Source organism: Lepisma saccharinum, chromosome 1, assembly GCF_977018435.1.
Source record: "Lepisma saccharinum chromosome 1, izLepSacc3.1, whole genome shotgun sequence".
In the NCBI taxonomy this organism is placed as follows: Eukaryota; Metazoa; Arthropoda; class Insecta; order Zygentoma; family Lepismatidae; genus Lepisma; species Lepisma saccharinum.
The window spans coordinates 82,696,433-82,708,648 of NC_139229.1; the positions used below are offsets into that span (position 1 = coordinate 82,696,433).

Here is a 12,216-nt window from a genome sequence, read left to right on the forward strand (position 1 = left end):
ATCACTGAAATGCAGTATTTACACATGAATTACTAGGAACCATGTCAGAAAAAAAAAATCATTCATTTCCCTAAATTGTTTTCATCCTCTACCCCCAACATGAAGTGAACAATATGTCATTTATCATATGAATGCTTGGATCCAAAATATGTACTTACAACAAGAGGCACTGTTCTGAGAGCTTTACATCAATTGAACTACTCATGTTCACCACATACTTCAAGATTTCCTTTCTAATAAGGGTCTTCCCCAATGGACTGTCTTCTGTGATCTTTTGCGAGCCAACTGGAAAGTAAAAGTGAAGGCAAAATAAAATATATTTTGTTTGTGTTTCAAATTTGTACTCCAAAACCAACAACAAATGAAACTCATAGAATTATAAATACAATTCAAAAATGCAAAATTTACTACACAGTGCTAGATGCTTTTGTCATGGTTTGAAGCATTTGGCTAAAATATGTAATTATGTTTTAAAAACTACTCTAAACTTAGATTTCTCTGTTCCTCCTAACTTAGCCTAGACTAACCTAACCTAACTGACTAAAAATTATGACTTACATGACACTCACAAATGAAGTAAGTCTTGAAGCTTTCCTGGTGACGAATGATGAAAATATTCTCTCAGGTCATCAAGCAATGAGAGTGATGTTTACTCTCGAAAGCTTGGAATCCTTTCCACAACTCACCTGGGCGATAGCCTGAGAGAATCTTTTCATCAACATTAAAATGCTATTTTTTGTGCACAATCAGTGATTGCAGTGCAAAGATGAAGTTGAATGTATGGTCACACAGTTCTTATTTGGTGGAAATCACAGTTTGCTACAATAATAATGCTAGCTTGGAGGACATTCACCACATGGAACAATTCAGCTCTGTCCACTGTCCACTTATTTCTTCAGAATAAAAAAAAAAGTATACATTCTCAACTGTCAATAGACAAATGTCATATCATAACAGTGAATTATTTTAAAATCTGACCCTATTGAATACATTTGCATGGAATTCACCAATATAATGGAATCGTACTTAGATCCAAACTACTGTTGCTGGAGACACTGCCTGGAGTTGTGCCCATAGTTTCATAACTTGATCTGTTTTTGTGAGAAGACATAATGGGACTTCCTTCGTCTCCTACCCATAACTTTTCCGCACTGCTCTCTGTATCTGTAAAATATGACAGTAAATTATACTGTTGCAGAAAATAGTAGAATACGAAAACACGTTATAAGTCATCAACATTTCAAATAAAATTCAACGTGTGTTTAAATTCACAGCACAACCATGGTAAAATTCACTCCTTACACAATATATAATAATTGTATGTAACTTGCAAAGTGAACATTGTTCTTTTAAAATTTGTTATTTGGTTATGCAATTGGAGGTAATGCCTACAAATGTTAAAGTTATCATAAGAAGAAACTCAAGGTTTACTCAGACTTCGAAGAAGATATTTTTTTTTTCTTTCAGTTAATTTGCATCACTTTCCTACCTCCTTTGTTGGAAAAACTAAACAGCATCCACTCCAGATTAAAATTCACTATAGAACATGAAAAGCAGGGCAAAATCCATTTCTTGGACCTCACCATCAGTCGCGGGATCAACAAATTCATAACCACAGTTTTCAGAAAACCAGATGCAGGTAACCAATATATCCATGCACTATCTAACCATCCACCCAAGCAAAGGCAAACGTATGGCTAAACTTCTACCGAAGAGCCTTCTCCTATTGTTCCAGAGAAGAAGATCTGAGGGACAAGATAGCAACCATCATGGAACTAGCACTAAAACATGGATATACTGAATGTCAACTCTGCACATGGTGCAGCAAAGCTGAAATCCAAGTCAGACAACCTGCACCATCAATACAACCTGCTCACTCAACGCAACCAGGTAACAAAATTAAGTGGTTTGCCTTCCCCTACCAGCCTACCACATCCAACCACGTTACCAAAGCCCTCCGCCTCTACAACATCCAAGTAGCACACAAACCAACCTCCAAAATAGCTGACCAACTAAACAAACATAAACGATACTTCCTCTCCCCCTCAACATATATATGATGCTGAATGCAAGTGCAAGGCTCATTACATCGGCAGATCCATCAGGCCCATCAGTGAGAGAATTGAGCAGCACCTATCAAATGCAAAAACGGCCCAACCCACCACAGGACTTGCAGCATATCAAATTCAACAACCATAAAATTGAAAAACTACAGGAAAACCTTGTTAATACGAAGTTCAAGGGACCAAAAAATGTCAACTTCGTATTAAACGACTTCGAGTTATCCAAACTTTTCAAGATGGCACCTGTTTTCAGGAAATAGAGTAGAGTATAAATTACCCCCACAAAGGATGATTTATACTTGGTGGTAGCTCAGAAAATAAGCTTTATATGTACTATATAATAATATTGTACGTTTTAAAGAAAGGGTAAAAAATGTTACACAAAATGAGAACACGGAGCTTACGCGGACACATAACGTTTTAACCTTCTAGCAAGGTCTTCCTCAGACTCTGTATCAAGTACAAATGTAACAAGATACAAAAACAGGGCATTATATATACACAAACATTACTCCCTCCAGACTATTAGAAAGTTGTTCTGAAACTTTCTAGCAGGTGGCTTTCCCTTGTCAACTGTACTTTCACCTAAAAGGTTAATTATATTTACTTCCATATAGAATGTGGTTGGACTTTTTATCTCACGCTCTTTTTCCTTCATTTTTCTTACTTCTCCTCTCCTCTTTCTCTCTTGTCCTTTCCACTCTTTCTAACACGTTCTTCCATTCTTTGTTTAACTTCAGTCCCCCATTCCAGTTCATTGTGTCTTCTTCACCTTTCTTCTCTATTTCCTTGGCCTCCTTCCATTTTCTCACTAGCATTCTCTTCTCCCATCCTATCTGCTTAGCCTCATCCCACTCTATGTCATGTCCTGTTGCTCTCGTGTGTTTAAATATTGCATTTCTCTCTCTCTTAAGTCGTACATCATCCCTATGTTGTTTCAACCTGTCTTTCAGCCTTTTTTTTCGTTTCTCCTATGTACACACACTGACATTCTATGTCATGTCCTGTTGCTCTCGTGTGTTTAAATATCGCATTTCTCTCTCTCTTAAGTCGTACATCATCCCTATGTTGTTTCAACCTATCTTTCAGCCTTTTTTTTTTTTCGTTTCTCCTATGTACACACTCTGACATTCTTTACATTTCACTTCGAAGATAATCCCTTTCTCTTCTCTGTTTTCCTTTTTCTTGTTTGCATTCTTTGCTATTCCTAAGATGCTTCTCCCTCCCTTCCTGTAAGTTTAATGCCCACTTTCCTAAGCACTTTGCATATCTTTTCTGTGGTCTTCCCCATACTCCTTATTCCAAACCTTCTCTCTTTTTCTTTCTCTTCCAATTCTCCCCTGCCCTTTTCTTCCTTCTTCTGTTTATGTCCAGTCTATCCTGCTTCTCATAGCCATTCTTTTCCAGCTGTTTCCATAGGCTATTTATTTTGCCTTCTTTTTCACATTCTTTCATGCATATTTTCTTTATTCTGTCCTCCATATTCTTTATAAAATTTATTTTTGTCACCTCACTTACATCACTTCTTTTGTGGCAGAATACCCCTGCAGCACACTTCTTCTGATGCCAAGCGGTTTCAATTTCTTGTCAAGAAAGTTCGGTTTCTTTCTGAACAAACCTCGTATGTGTTTCTCAGACTGATTCCATTTGCATTGTGTTAACTCAGTCTGTGTTGCACGAGCAATGTAAAGTGTCCCTTGCTTGCCACATTCTAATAACCTTACAAGACAAATGTAAGAACATAATACATTGATATCAGATGTAATAGTTGTATTTCCTCTGAACTCACCTGTTCTGTTTCTGATTGATCCTGAGGAGATTTTCCTAACTCGCACGTGCATTCTGCAGCACCCAAGGCACTTGAGAGGCTCATGCAGCTCCAGTCCTTCTCCAGCAAGGCCATCGAAGGAATACCTGTGCATCACGTCAGCAACAGCCTCCTCTGAAATCATTATTGATTCATTTAGTTTAATTTACTTCGCTTCTCTGCCACTTTTGACTAATTGCAAAGATGAGGATGAGTGATGATGTGATGAAATTGATGAAGGGACACTCACAAACACCCATGCCCAGTCCAGGATTTGAACCTGGGACCCCTGCCTTTTTAGTGTGCTGTGCTAACCACTACACAACGGAGGCAGGCTTCTATGATCATTATCCATACTAAGGAGTGTTCAAATGTATTTCCTTAAACATTGCTACTAATTACTAGGGCTGGATTTTTGGGCAAATATATATTCTTATGCAAGTAAATGTGAGGTTGCAATTAAGTTACAAATTTTGATCATGCTAACTAGAGCCAAAAATATCAATTTTTATTTCACGCAACACACTATTCTCCACTTTTTTAAACAGGTACATACATATTTCTTAATATTTCCTTACAAATGCATAAAACACAGATTGTGTCTTGAAAATTCCTAGTAATTTTATAATTTTGTAAAAATCTCTTAATGTGTCTCAAGATTTGCCAGATTTGAATCAAATTATCATAATTTTAATATCCTGGTAAGGACTTGTGCAACAATGCTCAGGGACGATGCATTTCTAATACAAATTCAACAATCAACTTGAAAACTTCCAAAGTTTGCAAAGAAACTCCCCTGCAAATACATTCCATATGTTGAAAAATTCAGAAAGTATAGATGAAACTTTACTGTTGAGTGCAAGATGGTTTTAAAATGTTGCCAAATATTTTTCAATTTTAGTGCATATTTCTCATATTTATTACCACATAAAAATAAATACTTGCCACATTTTTGGCACCTAAAAATCCAGGCTCCGATTAATTACAGTCGAACCTCAGTTTTACATTTCCCAGGAAAAATAAAACTTAAAAGGCACTTAAAAGTGGGAATGTGAAATCTGGGAATATTTTATTACATGCTGGTTTATTAAGACCATGATGATTGAGTGTATAAAAGTGGCATCAGTCTCACTTCAAACAATCAGTGCAATATGTACAATTTCCATTAATTGTTCTTTAATAATATGTGGCAACAGTAGATTTCATAATTAATTTAAATTCTAACATTATTATCTATTCTGAATAATTTAAAATAAATTTTAAATTCCCTATACACAGGAATATACTTATTGTTTCTTCAAGTAACATAACACACAAAACATTTTAAAACCTTGAATTAGACCACAGACACATGTCTGCTGTTTCCTTAAGTAACACACAGCACTATCTGTATTTTTGTTATTTAGTGTCACTTTTCTGACAGTTTTTACTAATTATGATGATGAGGATGAGTGATGATTATATTAACAGAGAACACCCATGTCCAGGCTGGGACTTCAACATGGGAACTTCAATATGGAGATCGAAAGTCAATCGGAATAAGCATTATTTGGCACTTCATAAAAACCAAGGTTCCTTTCATGTGAACTACCTAATGCCTGAAGACAGAAATGAAATTACTTAAAAAAAAAATATTAGGGTGGACCAACATGAAATTTTGGCCGATACTGATAAAGTACCGATACCATAACCAATATCCTACCGATCCGATATAAAATTCCAAATGGTTCATTGACCTCCTTAATAGATCCATGTTATCAGATGAACCAAGCTTTTGCAATGCAATAGAAGCTGCATATTTGGACATTTACTTAAACAAAAAGTACAGACTGGAAATTACGTGTTTATATCCATAAAAATTATAAACTGGCATAATATTGCACTAAATTGTAAGATATATTGGATCGGTAAAATTATCAGTAATTCTGCCAATAGCAGATATCCGCCTATTCCGAGAAAGTATTGATTAATCTGTCCCATCTCTAATAAATATACAAATCTCCAAAATTTAAGCATAAAATGGATTACTGGTCTGATGCCATCCTACATTATGTTTGTTTGTTCTGTGGAGCTATTAAATCATAATTAATTTTTATGGATTGCAAAGGAAATTGCATAGTAAGCAATTAACCAATTTGTTGTGTAATTCTGGTTGCCTCCATGTAGGGGTTCATGGTTCATCCAGCTTCCAACTCTCCTAGCCCAAATCTGCTCCTGACTTTACATCGAATATTAGATGGCAGCATGATGAACTTCACTGACACTAATGAACTAATAATTAGAACAAGGCACCCGAGAATATATTATCCTTTATACTTTCCATACACACCTGATTCCTGTATTTCTTTCACTTGCAGCAATCGTGGGCCTTCTTGTGCTGGTTTCCCCCACACAGGTGTTGCATCATCTTCATTTGGAAATAGCCTTTCCACGCTCTGTGGAAGACTGATTCCCATGTAGCACTGCTTGTCCGTCTCCTGCTTGCTCTTCACCGAATGGGTGGAAATTGTGCTCAAGGAAGAGGTCACCCGTGTCAGTGGGTACTCAAAATCTGACAGCCTAGAACAAAGTTTAACAGAATTCAGAACAAACATGTATCACATTTGCCAACAGCTAGGTTGGCACTCACTCAGTTTAAAAGAACTGGAACAAGGGAAATAAATATGTTAAGCTTTTAGTTATGATATACAATTATTACAACATTGAATGAGAGTGCAAAGTTTTCCCAAATTTAACCCTTCCTCCAAGCTATTTTTGTGCGTATCTGGGTTGGTTTGCATACATGTAGGCTACACTTCAATTACTTATAGCTCCCAAATGAAACCACATCCCGTGTGTCCTGTACCTCCTCCATCTTTCAATTTTTTCAGCCCTTGTGTTTTGGGAGGGCATTTTGGTTTGTACTTTGCATAACTTAGAACAAAATGTGTCTTTCTGCTCCGTAATGGTATATTCAATATTAACAACATAAGGAAAGAAGATTTAACAAAAATGTAAGCTGGATAGGTGATTTGCCATATTTTTCAACTATAATGAATATCTCCAACTAAAGTTCAAATCACCAACCTGAGACCTTCTGTAAACAAAACCACGTGCATACAGAAAGCATTGCTAACTCATAGAAGTAAAATAATCCACACAAAAATCTAGCGTTGTTACAGGATTAATTATGTAATGTAAAACAACGGCCAATTTGAAGTATGCGATACGCTGCCGCAAATGACGTCTCACTTTAAACCCAATGTTCTTTCTCTTGTACTTATTGCTTCACCTTTATGGTTAACTCTTTGCACCAGTAATCATTTCCCATAAATTTGGCTTCTTTCTTGCATGTAAATTGAATATATTTTACTTGCATTTTTTTAGACAAAATGATATAACATGGTAGTGTATATGTCTAAGGTTTGATATAGATAGGAGTGTATTTGAAATTTGTTTGTAGATTTTATGTAAATTGTATCTTATGTAAATAAAATATTTAATGAGCATAAACAGCCATATGCAATGCTGTAAGTCCAATAAATATATTGATGATGATGATCAAAACAAGACAAAGAAAGTTCGTAAATTTATTGCAGTTGGAAAGTTTGACAAGCATCCTACTAACGATTTTTGTTCCACCAAATATAGTGCACTTCGTAATATAACTTGGTGACATGGCAAGGCAAGATAAGTGTGAACATTTTGTAGGAATACACACTGTAACTTTCAATAAGCTTAGAGATTTGTGTACATAATGATATTTTATAACATTGGTTATTTTTTTAAAAATAATCATGTGAACAGCAAGGAAGTAGTGCCACTTTCAACATGGCGAGTTCTATGCACGCGGGAAGGTCTCCGTGTTCTCCGAGCTTGTTTTCAAAGCACCAGCAAGGACAGCCTTTGAAAAGGGATGAGAAACAGATTCTACTCAATATTTATGTAACATTCTGTCAGTGGTATCCTGAGAAACCAGTAAAAGAAGTGGTTAAGTTGGTATCCCAGTGAAGTGCTGTGTCAGTGTCTGCAGTTTTAAGGGTTATGAAAGAGAGAAAAATGACCGGGAAAGTTGTCTCTCCCAACAAAAAACACAAAGTTGTGTCTCGTGTTAATAAGTATGACGATTTCGACATAAGTGCAATAAGGTGCAAAGTGCATTCTTTCTTTTTAAACCAAGACACGGAGTGATACATCGAATCGGTGAGACGGTTTGTTTACAGAAGGTCTCAGGGTTGGTGATTTACACTATAGGTGCTTCATTGATTAGAGGATCCTCAAATATCCTGATGTATCCTCACTGTTCACATTATTTTTTTTAAATAAAATATTGATTACCTGGTTAAATTTGAGATTTAGAACACTGTAACTGGTTCCATTGAATTGAGGAACATTGAGCAATTAGGAAACAACACATTTCACATCCACCGTGGCCATTAAGATAAATGTTTTAAAATTATTCGTTGTCAGTCACAAATTCGAATGGATGCCAATTTTGACAGTTACCATTAGTTGTCAATCAGCCAGATTTGTGAGTCTAGAGCCAAAACGACACAGGTGACAGAAATGGACCAGACAGTTTCACAAAAGTTACAAGGATGTGCAAGACTGAATTGTTGCCTGTGATCAAGGTTGATTTGTGCAAAAAATTTGAAACAACGGATAGTTCAGCAAATTTTCCCACACATTTGAAGGACAATTCTCTGTAAGGCATATGGAAACTGGTGACATAGTACTGTGGAACCTTGATTTTACTTTATAATAGGGATGGGACCAATTAATCGGTACTCTATCGGTATCGGCCGATATAGGCATATCGGTGTATCGGTAAAATTACCGATTATTTTACCGATCCGATATATTGATAAATATCTTATAATTTAGTGCAAAATTCTGCCATTTTGTTGTAATTTTTATGGATAATCTCCATGCCCTTCTTTCTAAAAAAGTAAATGTGTAAATATTCAACTTATTTTGCACTGCAGTCACCTTGAAACACACATTTATTAAGGAGATCAATGATCATTTCAGGTTCTTCAAGGACCATTTCTAATTTTATATCGGATCGGTAGAATATCGGTTATCGGTATCGGCAAATTTTATATCGGTACTTTATCGGTATCGGCCAAAATTTCATATCGGTCCATCCCTACTTTATAATAATAATAATAATAATAAAAACTTGAAATGCAAGAAAGTGTAAAATCAGGTTTCTAATGTATTTATCTCTCTAAAATACATAATACAAAGTTTAATGCTGAAGATTTAATAATAAAGAAAGAGACAGAAACACAACTTACATGACACGTGCATGCCGGTCTAGACTGTGAACTTTCAATGCTCGTGCATCAAGGAAGTCACGTGACCTCAAATCAGCAAAAGAGTCTGAATACAAAGGCCTCCGAAGTCGATGTAATGATCTCAGGGTTGCATATCCTTGAATATCAATCCCACCACTGGAACCGACACTTGCAGTTTCCAATCCACCGATGCTACCTGCACCTGGAATAAAGCACATGTTCCCCACAGGAGTAAAATTAGAACTTCCAACAGAAGAAAGTCAATACTCAAGAAATGAAATCACTGGTAGGAAAATGGTAAAGCAAATTGTGGGAAGTTGTAATGGAGTAAATGGAGTAATTCAATTTCAAAAAATCACAAATTACAAGCACACTAACAAAAGAATTAAATTTAAAAAACCTGACAAATTACAGGCTAAGATGATTTTTCTGACCATTTTCCACCCCTGCTACTTACTTCCCACCCACCCTGAATATTCAAAATGCTAGAAATGTTTTAAACATATGTGCCAGAATCAGTAAATTCCATTTTTAATCGCATTGAAATTTATGATGACCACTTGTAATTGTTTTCAATTATGTTTTATTACACATGAAATGGTGTTTAAAAATATGTTAAATAAAAACTATATTGTCTGCCTTCAGACTTTCTCCAGTTTTTAGTAATTTTATTTATTAAAAACTTTCTTTTCCATGTGTTTTTTTAATCAATATTTAATTTCCCTGACTTTCCAGGATTTTGAAGTCAGTGGCAAGCCTGCACATACCAACCACATAACACAGCTTTTAATGAAAAAAGAATAACAGGTAAAAATGGTAGCCCATGACATTCTTTTCTACACATCTCATTCTAATTAAGTACACCACAGAATACAGAAACATTGTACACAACTATGTCTTGCCTTTCTCTCCATATAATGAATTTGCTCTATTCCTAGTGCATTCGTTTCTTCCCATATGACTGCTGGATTTCATAATGTTTAAAGAAGATGAGCTTGCAATAGGACTCAAGATTTGCATTTTGTCACTGTAAAGAGAGAGAGATAAATAAAAGTTAACTTTTGGAAAAGGTATTCTGATACTGATCTATAGTTCAAGTAACCTGTGGGGCATGTAAAATTCCAGAACTCTGATTACATCTGTGGCATGCAAAAAAATTAATGTATAAACATGTATAAGTACACTGATGAGTGATGACACATTTCTTTCTCTATTTTATGTTAACTGTATCAGTTGTCATTGGACAATGGACAGAAAATTAATTTTGTAAATATACTTTCTTAAGTGCTTATACAATAATAATTATAATTATGTAATATCAATATAAAGTGTATATTACACAGGGTGTACTAGAAATGATAGCACAAACTGAAATGGTAAAAAACACATGATAGTAGAAACAAAAAAGTCTCAGTAAACATGGGGTCTCAAAGCAACCGTTTGAGAGATAATTGCAAATGTGTGGTTACAATCCACAACTGATTTGATTGTTTGCACACATCATATGCTTTTCACATGTGAGGTGTACAGTATGTTACATGTTTGGCAGTTTTCAGTTTTAAACAAAGAAACCTCGGAGTGCACAAGGAGACATACGTACAATGTGGTGTACAAACAATGAAGTTAGTGGTGGATCGTAACCATACATTTACAATTATCTCGCAAAACAGTTCATTTGTGATCCCATGTTTACTGAGATTTTTTTTGCTTCTATTGTCGTGTACATTTCACAGTTTCAGTTTGCACTATAATTTCTGGTGTACCCTGTATACATGAACACAAAATAGTTTAGAACAAAATCTGGTAAACTGGAATGGTAAAGTCACAACAGAACTGTCCATCTTCTGTGTGCTATGCTACTTCTAATAGCTAGTTTAGCTAGAATATCTATGTTCTGATAATTAAACAACTTCAAGTCTCATAAAATTCCATATTGCAATTCTGCATTTTGCAGAAGGTACCTTACCTGGTTGTACGTTGTCCTGTCGCAGTGGAACTTACTCCACTCAGTGATGACTCCAACAAGCTACTTGAACAGCTCTTTGCTGATTCTTGGCTGGTGTTAAAGGTTTCCTTCCTCAGTGATGCATTCTTGTCATCCGAATCAGCTTTATTAGGATCATCAGTAAAACTCTGGCTCCGTTCTTTCGATTTCCCCTCAAACTCCTTCTCCGCAGGTTGGAGGCACAGCGAGTGATACCTTTGGCGGGTGGGAGTCCTGGCCTGCACCTCCTTCGAGGCTCGCAGCTGAGAAGCATGGTGCGGCTCCTGTCCATCCTTCCGGCTCCACTCTGGCAGGGTCTTAGCCTGGCTCTGGCTCTCACTCAGACTACGATGGTGGCTTTTGCCTCGGAATGCATTCTGCGTTCTGCCAAATGTTCTTGAGTCACTTTCTGGTTCGTCAACGTCACCGTATTGGTGATGATGATCGCTCACCCTCGTTTCGTATCCGTCATCCAGCTCCATCATAATATCGTTCACCTCTTCACGTATATCGCCTATACTTCTAACACTCTCACTGTCTGTATCATCAGGAATATAAAAATGACTAGTTCTGTTTGTTCTTTGGTTTTCGTCCCTCGAAATGTCCACCGCACCCAAATCAGAGACTCGCCTGTGAGATTCCCTGAACCTGAAATTTACATCCATGCCACTGTAAGCCTCTGCATCTCCTTCGTCTTCCTGCATCGGTGCCCGAGATTCTTCTTCAACTACAGGCCACTTATCATCTCTACTGTGTCGAACACACAACCAACCTGACAACAAAACAACAATGAAAACAAATAATGCACATAATATACAACAAAGATTCCAGCTACATTGAAATACATAAACAGAGTTGTCCACTGTTGTGAAACATGTTATGCATTTCAGTCTGCAAGCACCTTTGACTGCCTTAATTTTAAAAAAAAGTCATACCTGAGGCTCAATACTGATACAGGAACATTGCTCAGAATAGTTCTACTTGTTAGAATATTAGTATTAGATTGCAACTGTGATCATATCTACATTTACTTACAAGATAATCAAAATATTGAAATAGCTGTGATTTGTTCTCAAAATTCAC

General features: G+C 36.2%; 1 protein-coding gene across 1 annotated transcript in view; it reads right to left on the reverse strand.

The window, feature by feature from the left end:
• rictor (rapamycin-insensitive companion of Tor) overlaps positions 1 to 12,216 on the reverse strand; it is a 53,921-nt gene that overhangs the window by 8,350 nt on the left and 33,355 nt on the right. The window contains exons 17-23 of the mRNA XM_083117420.1: positions 11,116 to 11,905; positions 10,052 to 10,176; positions 9,150 to 9,351; positions 6,200 to 6,429; positions 3,853 to 4,005; positions 1,027 to 1,164; positions 159 to 285 (exon numbers count right to left, since the gene is read on the reverse strand). Of these exons, the coding sequence (XP_082973546.1) occupies positions 159 to 285; positions 1,027 to 1,164; positions 3,853 to 4,005; positions 6,200 to 6,429; positions 9,150 to 9,351; positions 10,052 to 10,176; positions 11,116 to 11,905 (1,765 nt within the window). The remainder of the gene's footprint in view (positions 1 to 158; positions 286 to 1,026; positions 1,165 to 3,852; positions 4,006 to 6,199; positions 6,430 to 9,149; positions 9,352 to 10,051; positions 10,177 to 11,115; positions 11,906 to 12,216) is intronic.